Below are 18,172 nucleotides of genomic sequence, written 5' to 3'. Positions count from 1 at the left end.
AATGAGATGTCCAAGCAAAACAACTTATCAGGCAATGGGCGCAGTCATTTGAAATCGGAGCAAGATATGAGCACCATGCAGTGTGAGTGAAATGTGATAATGGTGGGAGAAGGAAAACAAAGAGAGAGAGAGAGAGAGAGAGAGAGAGAGAGAGAGAGAGAGAGAGAGAGAGAGAGAGAGAGAGATAGAGAGAGAGCAAAACACCTTATCAGGTAGTGGGCTAAGTCGTTTGAAGTTGGAGCAAGATATGAGTAGCATGCGGCAGTGTGAGTGAAATGTGATGATGGTGGCGAAAGGAAAACACACACACACACACACACACACACACACACACACACACACATTGGTACTTATCTCTATGTTTATGGTTTTTTTTTTAAAACTACACTACCCCCTGCTGCAGTCATCCTGGCTATGTATTTCCACTTAAAATATAGCTTTATATCTTTCCTAGCTACACTAAGTCGGTATCCACAGTGGGAAGGAACCCCTATAGGGTTATGATGGTTGGAAGTCTTTTAGCTGGCAGTTATTAACATGGTTAACAATATTTTACTCTATAATTGGGCCTCACCTACCTCCCCTGCCATGCTAAAGGCGCTATGGCTGCTCTGCTCTACTGTGCTAGACTGCATAAGAGGCGGCTACATTTTTGGTTTCCCTAGGAGACACAATACCTGGCCTACTCAATGCTTGGGGTGATAAGGATTCTACACGCTACATGCCATGAGTGATCGTGGTCTACTTTATTCTATTTAAAGAGGTGAGGGCACATTCTGCCTCTCACTTAGCCTTGTGTGTGTTCTACTTGCATAAAAGTTTGAACTGTGTGTGTGTTCACTTTCTGCTGCATCAATCATGGAGCTAGCGACACAACCGACACAGGTTGGCTACTGTTTACTGAGCTTGGTATTTTGGTTTTTCCTCTCCTTGTTTACATATTTAGCTTTGGATGATATATGCACCCGGGCTTATGGGTTGGTGTACCCTGTCACTTAGCCTCGTAAGGCCCAGTGTGTGGGTTGTCTTTGCTTGATAGTATGTGGCATTACTGGTTGTATGGTATAACACTTATATGATTTTTGGATTCCGCTTCTCTGTTCTGAGTAACTCTACAAAAACAGTTGAGTGGGTTTTTTTGTTTTTAAGTTGAACCTTAGAAATTGAGGTATGTTATATTTGTTGATTGACTAGAGTGATAAAACATACTCTATTGACGTATTAGATGATGGGATGACCTACTGTGTATGCATATTGTTCATTAAAAAATAAATTAGAGGGGGGTATGCCCCGGTTGCTTACTGTTGCTGGACTGTTACTAGATGTTGCCTCTAAACATGATACAGCTCGTGCAGTATTTAACTGGCTCTCCTACAAGGGTGTACCATTTTGGGATGGTTTGGTAGCAACTCTGGTGCTTGATGTTGCTTGTTAGAAATCTATACATTGTTTTGATGGGTTGTTACATTACACAGGGCGACTGCTCTTTTTTGCTTCAAGGTTTAAAATAGGAGTTTGGTCACTTGGTAGGCTAAACAACAAGGCACAAGATTTTGCTTTGAAACTAAGAGGAAGTGGAGTTAGTGTATTCTTCCCATTTGGCATACAAGCATAGAGTGGTTGGATTCCTTGAACCCTAATGAGCATATACTATTCAAAGTCTGTCCTAAATAAACAAAAATAAGTTTGATATTCTTAAAAATATTAATGGTATTTTATGTTACTTTATGGCTTCATATAGCAAATGGAAGTGGAGCTTGACTAATCTGGCAAAGAAAAAAACTCAAAAGACTAATAAGCTTTTAATAGGGATGAGACACTTGTATCAGAAGGGGTAGTGGCCTTCTGATCAGAATAATATGTATGCTATTATGATAAAAATTTGAGAAATATAAACTTTGGGATAATAAAACATAAAATTTGGAACACATGAGTACTTTGGACTGTGCTTTTAATTAAAAAAGGTTGTAAGATGGACATGGATAACAACTGGTATAGTCCATTGATACTTGTAAAACACATCCAAGGCTAACGTATTTGTTGTCTTGCTTGGATGGATGCAGGTAAGGACTCTATCTTATCTTGGAAGTTTTTTTGGCTTAAAGCAATTGTCTACACATGATTACACTTACACCACTGCTGGGGAAGTACTTCTAATATCTATATACTGGAATGAGGCTTCATTCTTATAAGCATTGTACAAAGATAATTCTAAGACTGAGTTGTTTTTGTACTTATCATTTCCCTTTCTCTGGAGCCAGCTGTCTTTTGAATGTAAAAGTTCAATTATGTCTTATTATTTATTTAAAAACAACTACACACACATCCTATACATAAGGTTTTTGCATTCTTTGGCATAAATCGAGATGCTGGCTTTAGAAACTAATTTTGAATCTTAGTTCTAAGTTGGACCCACAGTCTATAATCCCTTGACTGGTTGGCTGGTGTTAGGAGGTCCCTCATAGACTAGTTTTCTGGTTACCTGCTCACGACTATTATAGTATCTAACTTTGCCGATTTAAGGATTGCAGGCCCAGTCTACAAGACTAATTATACTTATGTTTATACATTCCCTTTCAGGATCACAAACACTTTAGAATGAATTCTCGCATGAAAGTAAAATACAACCCAGAGAATCGTACAAGGATTCTAGAGCAGATTCAGTTTTACCTAAAAGACCAAACTCCAAAAAATGCCTTAGCAGTTAGAACTTAAACTTTCTTGGCAAGAAAGGCCAAATGTTGTGTTACTTACTACCATAAGTAGTCATAGCCTTACTAAATTTTTTGTGTATTGCAGACCCTTTCTCTCTCGCAAGACTTGAAATTATCTTCTGAACCCCTTTCTATGGCAACATCTCTTGTCCTCAGATGTATTGGCAGCTTAGATGCTTCACAACTAATATATGATTCGGCTCTTACCATAGACAAAAATATATCTATCTTGCACATGTTATCTTTTAATGATTGGGTCAAGATTTTGGCTACCTTGGACAAGGATTCCTAGGATGGTGTTCATTTGATTTCCCAGGACATAGCCCAGCTACCTATACTCTCTGTATAATATCAACATGAGCTTGCTCTATTTTCCTATTCTAGGGTTGTTTTGTCTAACTTTCTAAAAAACCTATGCGGTCTCAATCCCTCTTTTATCAGTACCCCAACAACTCCTACTATCCCTCAAACGGGTGGTATCTTTTGTAGAGAGTGCAGCTATTGAAGCCATCAAAAAATTTCAGAGTAGTCTTAGCTCCCTCAATGACTCTAACCTCTTAGAAATGGTACCAAAAATTTCCAAGGTTTTTCCTCTTTTTACCTGTTAGGCATATTGAAATTGAATCTTTTGGGGCGGACCATCAGCTCTGGGTCCTACCTAACAAAGCCTTTCTAGCACCTATTCTTAGTGAAACCTGGGTCTACCTAGCTAATCTCCCTACCTCTACTGTTGAAGATTGCAGACTCAAAATTTTGACGGGTGGACAGTTCCTAGACAAAGGGGAACTCATAAAAGCCTGCTTCAACCTCAACCTCATCGACCATTCCAAATGCCCTCTAAATACAGGCCTCTACATTCGTACAAAGGGGAGCTTGGAGTTTGCCAAAAGTAATCCACATTTCTACACAGAATTCATTTGGAATGTTTTTTGACCCTATGTTAAATGTGCTTGCAAGTTTCTTGACCCAAAAGATTCATGCGAATCCAGCATCATGTGGTTTGATCATGCCATTTGGTTTATTCTCAACCATCTGGACCTACTCTTCCCCGAAAAACTGGTGGACTTTCATCTCTCCCTCATTTGTTCTTGGTTGGGAGCTTTCAACAAATTTTGTGGGCTTATGCTGGATATCTTGAAGGAACTAAATTCTGATGAACGTGGGATTTATCTTACCACTTATGCTAATTACAAAGGAGTGAAGATTATCACTAGTTTACTCAAGCCTTGTATTGATGATGATGACTCCCCCTCACTCAAAAGACCTAATTCTCTTACTACTCCCAACTCTTTTACTTCATTTCGGACACCTAGCTCTTCCTCTAATCGAGGTAAATCTCTAGCTACATTAGAGGAAGAGGCAGAAACACCCTAATCAGGCACCTTCTTGATTTATAATCATTGATGAACCTGCAGGTTGCTGTGAGCCCATGTGGAAGGCGGTATCTCAACAAAAAAACTCTAGGAAAAGATTATATTTCCCTTTTGGATAACAAAGAACTCTACAAAGGTTACTCTTAACCTCCCTAAACAGATTCTTCATCTTTTTACATCAGATATTACTCAGTGTTATGAGAATATTATGTAGAAGATTCTTGGGCTTAAAGATCTTGGGCTTAAAGATCTTGGGCTTAAACTAGATTTTATTAATGCTAGGAAGAAGGGTTTCTTCTACATTTCTCTTTCCAAAAAACCTAGATGGATTAAAAAAACACACTCATCCCGCCCTTGCACTTCAATGGAGAGAAGCTATGTTTAAAAATATCATGGTTACTTGATAATTGCACCATTCTCTTTGGAGGACACTGTTTTAACCAAAGCCTAGGGATCCCCATGGGCTTCTCCTGCTCCATGCTTATGTGTAATATATACCTTGCCTTCTTCGAATACAAATGGTTTCTCAGAGCCACGGGAGATAAATATGATAAATTTCATTATTTAGACATACTTACAAGTATATGGATGACATACTAAGCATCAACAATAGGTCTTTTACAGAAGAGATCAATCACATATATCCCAATTGCTTAAAAATTGAACCAACTTTTGTACAAGAGTTCACTACATCCAATGGATCTTTTGGCACTTTAGTACAATTCCTTAACTTTTATGTTTCTCTTCATGTACCTTGTGTTGGAGAGTATGACCAAAGATTTTCGTGGAAAAGAGATCTCCTAAACCTTCCACTTTTTGAATTCATAAAAAGGAACAGTAATAGACCTCACAAAGTGGCTCTTAGTACATGTATCAGCCTGTTTTACTTAATTATATACTCCTCCTCCAACTACCTTCTTGCTTGGGAAGATATTAAGTTACTAATACACAAGTATTGCCTTAATGGTTTCAAAAGGTGTAACATAATTGATAAAATTATATTGTCACTCTCTCAGCATGACTGGCCTGGGTTACACTTTAACCATGATATTCTCATCTCTCTAATAAGGTAGCACGCCCATTCACAATGGGCCTACTATTGACCCATTGTGTTTGGTGCCTAGGATAGGGCGAGTACACACAAACACAAACACACACACACACACACACACACCCACACACCCACACACACACATTGGTATTTATCTCTTTATTTATGGTTTTTTTAAAGAAAACTATACTACCCCCTACCGCACTCATCCTGGCTATGTGTTTCCACTTAAAATATGGCTTTGTATCTTTCCTACCTACACTAAGTCGGTATCTACCATGGGAAGGAACCCCTATAGGGTTATGATGGTTGGAAGTCTTTTAGCTGGCAGCTATTAAAATGGTTAAAAGTTTTTTACTCTATAACTGGGCCTCACCTACCCTGCCATGCTAAAGGCGCTATGGCTGCTTTGCTCTACTATGCCGGATTGCATCAGAGGAGGTTACGTTTATTGGTTTCCCCAGGAGAAACAACACCTGGCCTACTCAGTGCTTCGGGTGATAAAGATTCTGCACGCTATATGCCATGAGTGATCGTGATCTACCTTCTTCTATTTAAAGAGGCGAGGGCGTATTCTGCCTCTCACTTAGCCTTCTGTGTGTTCTACTTGCATAAAAAGTTTGAACTGTGTGTGTGTGTGTGTGTGTGTGTGTGTTCACTTTTTGCTGCACCAATCATGGAGCTTGCGACACAACCGACACAGGTTGGCTATTGTTTATTGAGCTTGGTATTTTGGTTTTTTCTCTCCTTGTTTACATATTTAGCTTTGGATGATATATGCACCCGGGCTTATAGGTTGGTGTACCCTGTCACTTAGCCTGGTAAGGCCCACTGTGTTGGTCGGCTTTGCTTGACAGTACGTGGCATTACTGGTTGTATGGTATAACACTTATATGATATTTGGATTCCGCTACTCGGTTCTAAGTAACTCTGCAAAAACAGTTCACTGGTTTTTTTTTGTGTTTAAGTTGAACCTTAGAAATTGAGGTATGTTATATTTGTTGATTGGCTGGCATGATAAAACACTACTTTGTTGATGTATTAAATGATGGGATGACCTGTTGCGTATGCATATTGTTCAATTTTTCTAAAAAAATAGAGGGGGGTATGCCCCAGTTGCTTACTGTTGCTGGACTGTTACTAGGTGTTGCCTCTAAACATGATACAGCTCGTGCAGTATTTAACTGGCTCTCCTAGAAGGGTGTACCATTTCGGATGGTTTGGTAGCAACTCTGGTGCCTATACGCTGTTTTGATGGGTTGTTACATTACACTTTTTTGGCATTCACTAGTTCAGATACTGTTGGAAAAGAAAAAATAGCCCCACAAGGCAACTGCTCTTTTTTGCTTCAAGGTTTAAACCTTCGTTCTGGTTAAATACCACGTTTATATTAGTAGTTTGGCCACTTGGTGGGCTAAACAACAAGGCACAAGATTTTGTTTTGAAACTAAGAGGAAGTGTAGTTAGTGTATTCTTCCCATTTGGCATACAAGCGTAGGGTGGTTGGATTCCTTGAACCCTAATGAGCATATACTATTCAAAGTCTGTTTTACTTAATTATATACTCCTCCTCCAACTACCCTCTTGCTTGGGAACATATTAAGTTATTAATACACAAGTATTGCCTTATGGTTTCAAAAGGTGTGACATAATTGATAAAATTATTTTGTCACTCTCTCAGCATGACTGGCGTGGGTTACACTTTAACCATGATATTCTCATCTCTCTAATAAGGTAGTGTTGGGGTATAGGCGTCTGTGCCTTGCCCGGCCGCCCAGAGTCTGGGCACCCACTGACTTGTATACCTTATACATAGCATAAGTGTATAGGGGGCTGCTCACTCTTGGAGTCTCCCCACCCATATCTGTGTCGTGTGTCTCCTTCTCTCGCTCACTCTCCGTCTGTGGTGCTCCCCGATCCCCTTTCAATTGGTATCAGAGCTTTGGCTTCGCGACATATGGAGTGCTACAGAGGAGTGAGCTTTCGGCTATGGTGAGCTCGCTTTCGGTGGAAGCTTGAGATCGGTGAGCAACCACCAGATCTGTGCTCATGGAAGCTTGAGGGGCATTCCCAAGATTGAGGGAAGAGTGTATTGCAAGTGTGTATGGTTATTTGCAGCCATACTTGCAGGAAAAATGCAGATTTTTATTTCCGCAGGTCATTTTTCGGGCCCCAAAAACAGTGTTTTTTTTGCATAACTTTTGCATACGGAATGCGATTTATGCAAGGTTAAGGTGTAACCTGGGGTTTTGGCACGCTCCGGACACAATGGTGATGTCCATTTGAGCTGATTTTGACCTCTGAAATTTCTACAGCAGCAGCAAGTTTTTGCTGCGTTTTTGGGCCGAAAATAGCGTTTTTTGACATAGCTTTCACACCCGGACTCGGATACATGTGATCTAGGAGTCTACCTTGGGGTTTTGGCATGCTCCAGACGCGCTCGTCATATCAGAATTTTAAAATTCTGAATGCTGAATTTTCTGCAGTAGCAGTTGTTTATTGTGTGTCGAGGATTCCACACATGGTTTGCTCTCAGATGTGAGAGTGATATTAGCTGCAAGTTTCCTCACAGGTGAGAGGATACGATGTATGCCTTATGTGGTTTGATGCTCAGGGAGACTAATGTGATTGCATTTTGAGCTCGGCAATGTATGCCTCAAGCATGTTTTTTGGCAGTCACAGGTAGAGCAGACATTTGTGTACTAGATTTGCAGGTGTTTGCAATGATGTATGCAAAGTGTGGAGATTGGTGCATGCATTTGGAGTGCGGTTTGATGCGCTTTGGTTGCTCATGGTTTTGAGCGTGCAGTCAGTTTGGTTACTGGTTTTGTGGCCATTTTACTGACGAAACTCTTGCGAAATTTTCCCAGGAGTTTTATGCGCATCATTTATGCGATCTAGGTAGAGATTGCGGGTTGCACTCAGCATTTCCGTGCGGTGTTCTCTGCAGGTGGGAGATTTGTGCGTGTGTATGCATCGATACCGCACATTGTGGGCTTGGTGATTAGCTCACGGGTTTGACAGGTGTACAGTTATCTTTCCACACTCACAAGAGTGAATGTTGTGATATATGCTTGTGTGGCTACGAGCTAGGTAGCCGGATTCGAGCACTAATGGCTTGAGGTTTTTCAGCAGGTTTCAGCTACAGGTTTACAAGTTTACAGGCAGGTTTGAGGGCTTATTTGGGCGCTGAATTTTCAGCCATTGTTTCCTCTTTGCAGGTGTCCATGTATGGCTCAGTTGTAGGCTGATTTGGGACACATTTGTGACTTGTATATGCAGCTGTTTAAGAGCTGAATTTTGGGGCTGATTTGCAGCCATATTTGCAGACTTTTGTTGATGCGATTCGAGCCAATTTAGGGCTGATTTGGTTGACATTTGCTACTCATTGTTGGTTGCTCTTTTGCGAGCATTATGGCTGATTTTTCATTTGACTTCGAGCGTTATGGTCTGACACAGTTTGATGGTACAGATTTTGTTGCTTGGAAGGAGCATATGCTTGTTGCATTGGAGGATTTGGGGCAGGATAAACCCTTGCGTGGTTTATCGGCGAAGCCCAAGTCTATGCGTGATGATGATTGGCAAGATCTTAATGAGTTGGCAATGTCTACGATTCGTTTGCATCTGGTTGAGTCTGTTGACTGGCAGGTCTCGAGGGAGACTACAACTCATGCTTTATGGTAGAGTTTACATGCTATGTACGTGACATCCATGCCTACAAGGGAGTCTAGTCCCACTTCTATGTCCATGGGAGAGATTGGTCCCACACGCAAGTCTCGACGGCATAGAGACTTGACATGTTGGCATTGTGGACATAGAGGGTACATTAGGCGATGTTTCAGGCGTTTGAGACAACGGAGGCGACAGATGCGTGATGCAGATTTGGGCACGACAGATGCTAGTGAGATCAGTACGGTGGTTACTGAGTATGCTTGTGACGGCGATGTCACATTTACATCTAGCTTGTCTTCAGACGATCTTATGTCTACGGAGTGCATATCGGATTGCACATTGTCTTCACATTGGTTACTAGATTCAGATGCTACTTTCCATGTCACGTCGCATCGTGAGTGGTTTAGCACGTTTTCTAGTGGGAGACTTGGTTGTGTGCACATGGCTGATGGTGCTGTGTATGACATTGAGGTTGCAGGAGACGTATGTTTGTCCTTGCCCAATTTACCCTGCATCATGTGCGTTATGTACCAGATCTGAGACGGGATTTGATCTCAGTCAGACAGTTACGGGATAGTGGATGTCGGGTATCGCTGCTTGAGCGATCTTTTGCATTGCATTTGGGTTCGCTAGTGATTGCGAGAGGTGCCAGGAGTGGTACAGGTTACCCATTGCATGTGGATCACGGGAGAGACAGTGTTGTCTCTGTGATCACGCAACCAGGTAGAGAGCGAGAGAGCAAGCGAGTCTCTTTTGCTTGTGGGTTGCAGGATGCTTTGCATGGAGTGCAGAGTAGTGAGCTCGTTGTGCACACAGTTGGGGCACGACTTGAGCAGTCACACAGAGAGGCGACAGAGTCAGACATGCATGCTTTGCTAGTGACTGAGCAAAGCAGAGAGTCAGTTGTGCGAGATACTTCTATGCAAGATAGACAGGTAGAGTGGTCTTGCTCTAGTGAGTCACGCCAGGAGGAGGTTGTGCAAGAGTCTATGCATACGGAGTTAGAGCATGAGAGCTCTAGTGAGTCACAGCAGATTGAGTGGTCATGTTTGCAGTGGATGATTGCAGAGGAGACTGAGATGTCAGCGATTATGCAATCATTCCTTTCTATGCTCGACAGTGAGCATGGGGATATAGTTGTGTAGGATATGTCTTCCAGCAGACACCTAGAGCAACTGGTTTGCTCTGAGGTTGCACGACAGGTTGATGCGTCTTTTGCGGACAGTCAGGAGATGCATGTGGATGACACGCCTCGTCAGTCAGAGATGCCTATTGCCAGGGATATATATGTTGATGCATGCTCTGTAGAGCTAGCAAGGCCCGCTAGCATTGCATCGGCATTCGGTGGTCTCATGTATGAGATGCTGATCTTGAGACCGGATATCACAACTGCAGTGGGAGCATTTGCAGTTGGGGTTGTCAGTCGTTTGTTGACTGATGATGGCATAGTGCACGAGGGAGATATGCAGGTATTGCGTACATACTTGCAGTACGTGTGCGGTACGTCTAGTGGTGTATGGACATACACTGGAGCAGGACAGCCGGATGCACACGATCACAGCCAGCCAGTGGGCATCGGTTGAGAGCGGTTTTCTCTCGCCTTTTGTAGTCTTTAGACTAGGTTCTCTTGCTTAAAGGCACAGTCGCCTTTAAGTGGGAGGTTGTTGGGGTATAGGCGTCTGTGCCTTGCCCGGCCGCCCAGAGTTTGGGCGCCCACTGACTTGTATACCTTATACATAGCATAAGTGTATAGGGGGCTCCTCACTCTTGGAGTCTCCCCACCCACATCATGTGTGTCTCCTTCTCTCTCTCTCTCACTCTCCGTCTGTGGTGCTCCCCGATCCCCTTCAGGTAGTAGGCCCATTCATAATGGGCCTACTATCGACCCATTGTGTTTGGTGCCTGGGAGACAGGGCGGGCACACACACACACACACACACACACATACATTGGTACTTATCTCTTTATTTATGGTTTTTTAAAAGAAAACTATGCTACCCCCTACCGTAGTCATCTTGGCTATGTATTTCCACTTAAAATATGGCTTTATATCTTTCCTAGCTACACTAAGTCGGTATCCACCGTGGGAAGCAACCCCTATAAGGTTATGATGGTTGGAAGTCTTTTAGCTGGCAGCTATTGAAGTGGTTAAAAATCTTTTACTCTATAACTGGGCCTCACCTACCCTGCCATGCTAAAGGCGCTATGGCTGCTCTGCTCTACTGTGCCGGACTGCATCAGAGGAGGTTACGTTTTTTGTTTTCCCTAGGAGAAACAACACTTGGCCTACTCAGTGCTTGGGGTGATAAGGATTCTGCACGCTACACGCCATGAGTGATCGTGATCTACCTTCTTCTATTTAAAGAGGTGAGGCCGCATTCTGCCTCTCACTTAGCCTTGTGTGTGTTCTACTTGCATAAAAAGTTTGAATTGTGTGTGTGTGTGTTCACTTTCTACTGCACCAATCATGGAGCTTGCGACACAACCGACACAGGTTGGCTACTGTTTACTGAGCTTGGTATTTTGGTTTTTTCTCTCCTTGTTTACATATTTAGGTTTGGATGTATATGCACCCAGGCTTATGGGTTGGTGTATCCTGTCACTTAGCCTATTAAGGCCCACTGTGTTGGTTGGCTTTGCTTGACAGTACGTGGCATTACTGGTTGTATGGTATAACACTTATATGATATTTGGATTCCGCTACTCGGTTCTAAGTAACTCTGCGAAAACAGTTCATTGGTTTTCTTTGTTTTAAGTTGAACCTTTGAAATTGAGGTATGTTATATTTGTTGATTGACTGGCGTGATAAAACACTACTTTGTTGATGTATTCAATCATGGGATGACCTGTTGCGTATGCATATTGTTCAAAAATAAATAAATAGAGGGGGGTATGCCCCGGTTGTTTACTGTTGCTGGACTATTACTAGCTGTTGACTCTAAACATGATACAAATCGTGCAGTATTTAACTGGCTCTCCTAGAAGGGTGTACCATTTTGGGATGGTTTGGTAGCAACTTTGGTGCCTATACGCTGTTTTGATGGGTTGTTACATTACAGTTTTTTGGCATTCACTAGTTTGGATACTGTTGGAAAAGAAAAAATAGCCCCACAAGGCAACTGCTCTCTTTTGCTTCAAGGTTTAAACCTTCGTTCTGGTTAAATACCACGTTTATATTAGGAGTTTGGCCACTTGGTGGGGAGTTGGTGGGCTAAACAACAAGGCCCAAGATTTTGTTTTGAAACTAAGAGGAAGTGTAGTTAGTGTATTCTTCCCATTTGGCATACAAGCATAGGGTGGTTGGATTCCTTGCACCCTAATGAGCATACACTATTCAAAGTCTGTCCTAAATAAATAGAAACAAGTTTGATATTCTTAAAAATATTTATGGAATTACATGTTACTTCATGGCTTCATATAGCAAATGGAAGTGGAGCTTGACTAATCTGGCAAAGAAAAAAACTCAAAAGACTGATAAGGTTTTATTAGGGATGAGACACTTGGATTAGAAGGGGTAGTGGCCTTCTGATCAGGGTAATATGTATGCTATTATGATAAAAATTTGAGAAATATAAACTTTGGGATAATAAAACATAAAATCTGGAACACATGAGTACGTTGGAACACATAAGTTGTAAGATGGACATGGATAACAACTGATATAGTCCATTGATACCTGTAAAACACATCCAAGGCTAACGTATCTGTTGTCTTGTTTGGATGGATGAAAGTAAGGACTCTATCTTATCTTGGAAGTTCTTTTGGCTTAAAGAAATTGTCTACACATGATTACACTTACACCTATGACTAGGGAAGTACTTCTATCTGTATACTGGAATGAGGCTTCATTCTTATAAGCATTATACAATGATAATTCTAAAACTGAGTTGTTTTTGTATTTATCATTTCCCTTTCTCTGGAGCGAGCTGTCCTTTGAATGTAAAAGTTCAATCATGTCTTATTATTTATGTAAAAACAGCTACACACACACACACACACATAGAAAGAGAGAAGGCAATAATGTCCAAGGATGTAGAGGGCCTAAGTTATTAGATTCTGTGTGCATGTGCGTGCATGCTAGAGAGAGAGAGAGAGAGAGAGAGAGAGAGAGAGAGAGAGAGAGAGGCCGTTCTGCCCTCTTCTAATTTAGATGGTGCTTCGATAGTCTTGGAGTTGTTCAACTTGTAAGGGGTGGACCGTGACCTACGAGCGGTGTTGGTGGCCCTTTCTTTCACAAACTTTGAAACGCCTGTCGATGGTGGTCAGAGAGGCCCTATATTGCCAAGCGCGATAGATGAAGGAAAAGGGTGAGCCAGCACCTGGATGCGATTAACTACTGACACATGTAGGGGAGGTGACAAAAGCCCTTTCCCTTGGAAGATAGATGTGTTATGTCAACCCTAGAGAGTTGTTTTGAAACTACATCCACTACATGACCATGCTAATCATGGTAGGAGCTCACTCGATGGAAGAGACTTGTTGAAAGCCTGCTTTTCAGTCTCTAAGTATAGGCTATGGGGATATGTTAGGAAGACTCACCCTACCCCTTTATACCAAATGCTACCCTCCTCTCTCTCTCTCTCTATACATATGTATACTTATATATTTATCTATTTATTCATTCTTTTTGGTTGAGTATGCTTTTAACCCTACAGTCTTGCAATGGGCCTCGCTTGCATCTAGTGGGTTCAAATATTATTTGCCACAATTGGCTACTCTCTCTCTCTCTCTCTCTCTCTCTCTCTCTCTCAAAATTGGGGGAATAATGGAAGGCTCCTGTGGATGTGAGGTGGTGAAAAGTGAGGAGGGAACAGTCGCATAAATTTGTGGATGAAATGAGGCTTGAGATAAACAAATGGGGACAATATCCACAGGCAGCCAATGGAAGCCAAGGAAAGCACCACGTAGGCAGGGAAGTCCGACGTGGGCAAAAAGGAGATGCCATTGTGAGTGTGTAGCTGAGGAGAAGAAAGTTGTAGAGGAGCGAGCTTCTGTGTGATAGGGTCTCTCTCCCTCTCTTTGCGCAAGATTGGCTATGGCAATGGCGGCCCTTACCTCGTCCTGCTCGTCGGAGTTCGCGGTTAGCCGCGTCTCACCTGCCTCCTCTGCTTCTGCGACCGTGCGATTGGGCTCCATATCTCTCACCCTCAAACCCTACCCCCTCTCCTCAACGGCGCTTTCTGCTCACAGAGTCTCCATGGACGCGTCTGTGGCAGAGAAACCCAAAGCAGGTTCCAAGGAGCTGGCCAACGACACTCTACTCACTCCCCGCTTCTACACCACTGATTTCGACGAGATGGAGCGCATGTTTAATAAGGAAATTAACAAGAATCTAAAGCAGGAGGAATTTGATGCTTTGCTCCAGGAATTCAAGACGGATTACAATCAGACTCATTTTGTGCGGAATCCCGAGTTTCGCAAAGCAGCTGAGCAGATTCAGGGGCCCATGAGGCAGATTTTTGTGGAGTTTCTTGAGAGATCTTGCACTGCTGAATTCTCTGGTTTCCTCCTCTACAAGGAGCTTGGACGAAGACTCAAGGTAATTCTGTGAGTTGTGTGAGGTCAGCATTTTACTCACTTTTATCAAACACCAAGATCATCAATGCCACAGTGCAAACTCTGCAGCTTGCATTTGAAAGGTGAAGCTTATGATGTTGCTCTTGCATATGATCGCTTTTCTGTCTGCATGAAGTTATGCGTGTGCAGGGGTATGAAGTTTTGTGAACCACGAGTGTACTCTCAAGATAATGCATGAGTAGCATACATGAAACGTGAATGCTGGTCATAAGTATGCACAGGAATGGTTTGTGAGTTACTTGCTCAATTTGCAAGCATGGTAGCGAGATAATGGGCTGCTTTGAACAGATGGATGCATGTGTGTGTGCTTGCCAGTATGCGGCAATGTGTAACGTCATTGGTCTTGTATACGTTCGACGTCTGTTATGTTTAGTAATTGGTATTTGGCTTGGTGTCTTCTACAGAAAACAAACCCCGTGGTAGCTGAGATCTTCACCCTTATGTCCAGGGATGAAGCTCGACATGCTGGGTATGTTTTTCTTTCGAATTCTAGTTCTGAAATGTGCTTCTGTTCTCTTATTGCTTCATACTGACTGTGGGATTATCCTTGTCTTCTTCATTGAGTACCATCTTGTTCTCACGCAGGTTCCTTAACAAGGGCCTATCTGATTTCAACCTCGCCCTTGACCTTGGTTTCCTCACCAAAGCAAGGACTTACACTTTTTTCAAACCACAATTTATTTTCTATGCTACTTACTTGTCTGAGAAGATTGGGTATTGGAGGTACATTACCATATACAGGCACCTCAAGGAAAACCCTGAGTACCAATTGTACCCTATTTTCAAGTATTTCGAGAACTGGTGCCAGGATGAGAATCGTCATGGTGATTTCTTCTCTGCACTCTTGAAGGCGCAACCTCAATTCTTGAATGACTGGCAGTCCAAACTGTGGTCGCGTTTTTTTTGTCTTTCTGTAAGTGTTCCGTGGCTTCATTGTATTAGTCAATCTAGAAGCATGTCGGAAGCATGATGAGGGAAGTAATTGTCTTTTGCCTTTCACATGCTAGGTGTATGTTACCATGTATCTCAATGACGTCCAAAGGACGGCTTTCTACGAGGGCATTGGCCTTGACACCAAGGAGTTTGACATCCATGTCATTATTGAGGTATTATGTGGGAGTTGGTCTATTAGCTTGCTTTGCCTTGTCTATCCTTATCTTATCTCTGATACAAAGACGCAGAGCATGTATACTCTCTCTAGCGTTCACTGCATCATTGTATTTGATTTCATAGATTCTTATTGATGTAATTTTTTGTTGTAGTGCTATGTGCTAATTTTATGATATGTTGCGGCATGCAGACCAATAGGACTACTGCTCGAATTTTTCCTGCTGTCCTGGATGTCGAGAACCCTGAATTCAAGGCTAAACTTGACCGGATGGTGGAGCATAATGAAAAGCTTATGGCTATTGGGAAGAGCAACGCCCCAGACTTCGTAAAGAATTTGCAGAGGCTTCCAGCCATAGCTGGTTTGGCCGGTGAAATTATTGCTGCATATTTCATGTCCCCCGTTGACTCCGGGTCTGTCGACCTTGCTGAATTTGAACCTCAGCTCGTGTACTAAGCCTCATTGTGCACATTGCTCAACAATTGAGTTGATAGTGCAGAAGGCAAGGAGGTGTTTTCCCATGGAGGTGGACCAGATGTATGCCAGTGTATGTAGAAAATTTTATTGCGGCTACTCTTCACGAACGTAAAACTCTGTTCTTGTAAATTTGCAGCCGAGTGTATTTATCGCCAAGCAGTGTCGTTCAATAAAGTAATGGGTGGCTTGCGCAGATGTTGTTGGGTTGAGGTTATTGTTGGCAACAAGTTCTGTTGTCTTGTCCTGAATCATCATATGGTATCTCATGCTTGTTCTCAGTCCCCTTTGAAACAGGGTGTAACATCTTGAAGAGTTGAAGTCCTTTTTTCCACCTGAAATTTGCGGTAGTCTCAAGGTATTGAGATGCAAAGATGACTAAGAATGAATAAAAAATAATTCACCTTTCTGAGCGGCAGAGCAAGGGAGCAATACATGGCTTAAAGGATGCTTAGCTACAACGTTTGGCTCTCACTAATCACATTTTTCTGACAGTGATTCAATTTACCCGAAAGTCCCAAATAATTGATCCTAGAGGCCTAGAGTCTTAAACACCCGAAATGTAACAATAGCTAGGCTCTATCACACCCTCGATAAATCTTTTCATAAGCAAAGACAATCATAGTCTCTGGAGGCGAAGGATATTGTTTACTACTTGTTTTGAAAATATGGTACGGTGATGATTGTAGTGTGTGGAACATAGTAGCAAAGGCTTATGTATATTGATTATTTGCACATTTGTAAATTGAGTATTTGTGCATCTGAACAATCCTGATGGATGTTGGTACCATGTTAGCTAGCATGTTGCACCAAAAAAATGGTCAGTTGGCGGAAGTCATCCATGAAGATGCCAAACATGGTCATGTAATAGGTTGTTGGAACAAGGATAAAGAGGAGAGGAAGTCTACAAGTTTGTGCCCTCATTGCAATAACCATTTGCAAATACATAAATGAAAGAGTTTATGAGTGTCGCTTACACATTGCGGATATTTATTTTAACATTTTTTGAATGGTCAAATGGCAGTGCTAGATATAATATAATGTCCATGTGACAGCCCAAGCTCCCATGAGTTCCCATCGTATATCCTAACCTATGCATAGACCAGTTATTGTAACTATTGTTTAGTTGGACAATTAGTTTGAAGCTCTACAAATAAATGTCACTTTGTACAATGTGAAAGAGATTTGGATTTAATAACTAAGGTAGATTTCTCTTCTCCTTGGCCACAAGCTCAATTAGTTTGCAAGCCTGGCTTGTGCTCTATGTTGAGGCATAAAGAGCTTCTCTCCATCTCTACTCTCGTATGTTCTCTATTAAGTGTGTGTGCTCTTTCTTTCTCACATTGCAAGTGTGCTTGTGACACTACGTGCATGCTTGTGTGTCTAGAGAGAAGTGATCCCTTCAATGCTTGTATGTATCCTCTCTTGAGTGTGCACATGTACTTCTTTGTGCATTCGACACTTGATTGATAAGCACCAATGCTTGTTTTGTTGATTATAGAGTGTAAATGGAGTAGGATTGCCTAGATGGGTAGGATGGAGAAGAGGCATCTTCACCACAAATACACTCTTCATAAGGACTCTAGCTAGGGTATAGTATATCAAGCACTTTTTGCACTTTATGTGTAGCAAGACTCCCATACACAAGTATGGTCGCCATCAAGCACTAGCCACGTGTTATAATCGGATTAATGGGTTAGAGGACATGTGCATCAACCATTGCACAACTTTTTTTGGTACCACTGTCGAAGAGCGCCAACTTAAGCTAGAGAGTCCATACATGTATAAGTTGTGGTTTAGGTAACTAGCCATTATATTAGCTTTATTGACTGCAAAACTAATGGATTTAGGTTATGATTTTTAGCTTCATTTTTAAAAAAAGACATTGGAGTAGAAAAAGAGATCGCAAGCTCTTCAAAAACTTGCAAAACCCTCGTGATTGAGATTACTCTCATCTATAGGAGTACATTAGGTAGACAATTAATGCAAGATTATTTAGGGTTTATATGTCTCTTCTTTTCTAGCACACAAAAATGTAAAAAGAGTCTTGCCTCACCTAATGTTTCTCTTGTTTTGTTTTTCTGCTTCATTTCGAAGTTTAGGTGGGTTAGTGTCTTCATCGTCATCACAATGCCTTACACAAGAATATAATTTTTGACCATTTGCTAGCCACATATACCTAGAAACAACTTATGTTTCACTG

General features: G+C 41.9%; 1 protein-coding gene across 1 annotated transcript; it reads left to right on the top strand.

The window, feature by feature from the left end:
• Nucleotides 1-13,773: 13,773 nt before the first annotated feature.
• LOC147453412 (magnesium-protoporphyrin IX monomethyl ester [oxidative] cyclase, chloroplastic-like) lies at nucleotides 13,774-16,167 on the top strand. Its single transcript, XM_086515595.1, has 5 exons — nucleotides 13,774-14,349; nucleotides 14,792-14,856; nucleotides 14,973-15,300; nucleotides 15,395-15,493; nucleotides 15,688-16,167. The coding sequence occupies exons 1-5, from the start codon at nucleotides 13,846-13,848 to the stop codon at nucleotides 15,949-15,951; spliced, it is 1,260 nt and encodes a 419-aa protein (XP_086371721.1). The 5' UTR covers nucleotides 13,774-13,845; the 3' UTR covers nucleotides 15,952-16,167.
• Nucleotides 16,168-18,172: the final 2,005 nt, after the last annotated feature.

The sequence above is a fragment of the Adiantum capillus-veneris genome, chromosome 7 (assembly GCF_014529385.1).
Source record: "Adiantum capillus-veneris isolate H3 chromosome 7, ASM1452938v2, whole genome shotgun sequence".
Lineage (NCBI taxonomy): Eukaryota > Viridiplantae > Streptophyta > Polypodiopsida > Polypodiales > Pteridaceae > Adiantum > Adiantum capillus-veneris.
Note: the sequence above shows the minus strand (reverse complement) of the source record. Positions and strands in the feature narration are given on the sequence as shown.

What these genes read in the sequence shown, in the direction of transcription:
- LOC147453412 (XM_086515595.1), top strand. Translation starts at nt 13,846, where the DNA reads ATGGCAATGGCGGCCCTTACCTCGTCCTGCTCGTCGGAGTTCGCGGTT. An exon ending in GATGAAGCTCGACATGCTGG is followed by an intron (nt 14,857 to 14,972) that starts GTATGTTTTTCT and finishes GTTCTCACGCAG; the next exon opens with GTTCCTTAACAAGGGCCTAT. An exon ending in ACATCCATGTCATTATTGAG is followed by an intron (nt 15,494 to 15,687) that starts GTATTATGTGGG and finishes TGCGGCATGCAG; the next exon opens with ACCAATAGGACTACTGCTCG.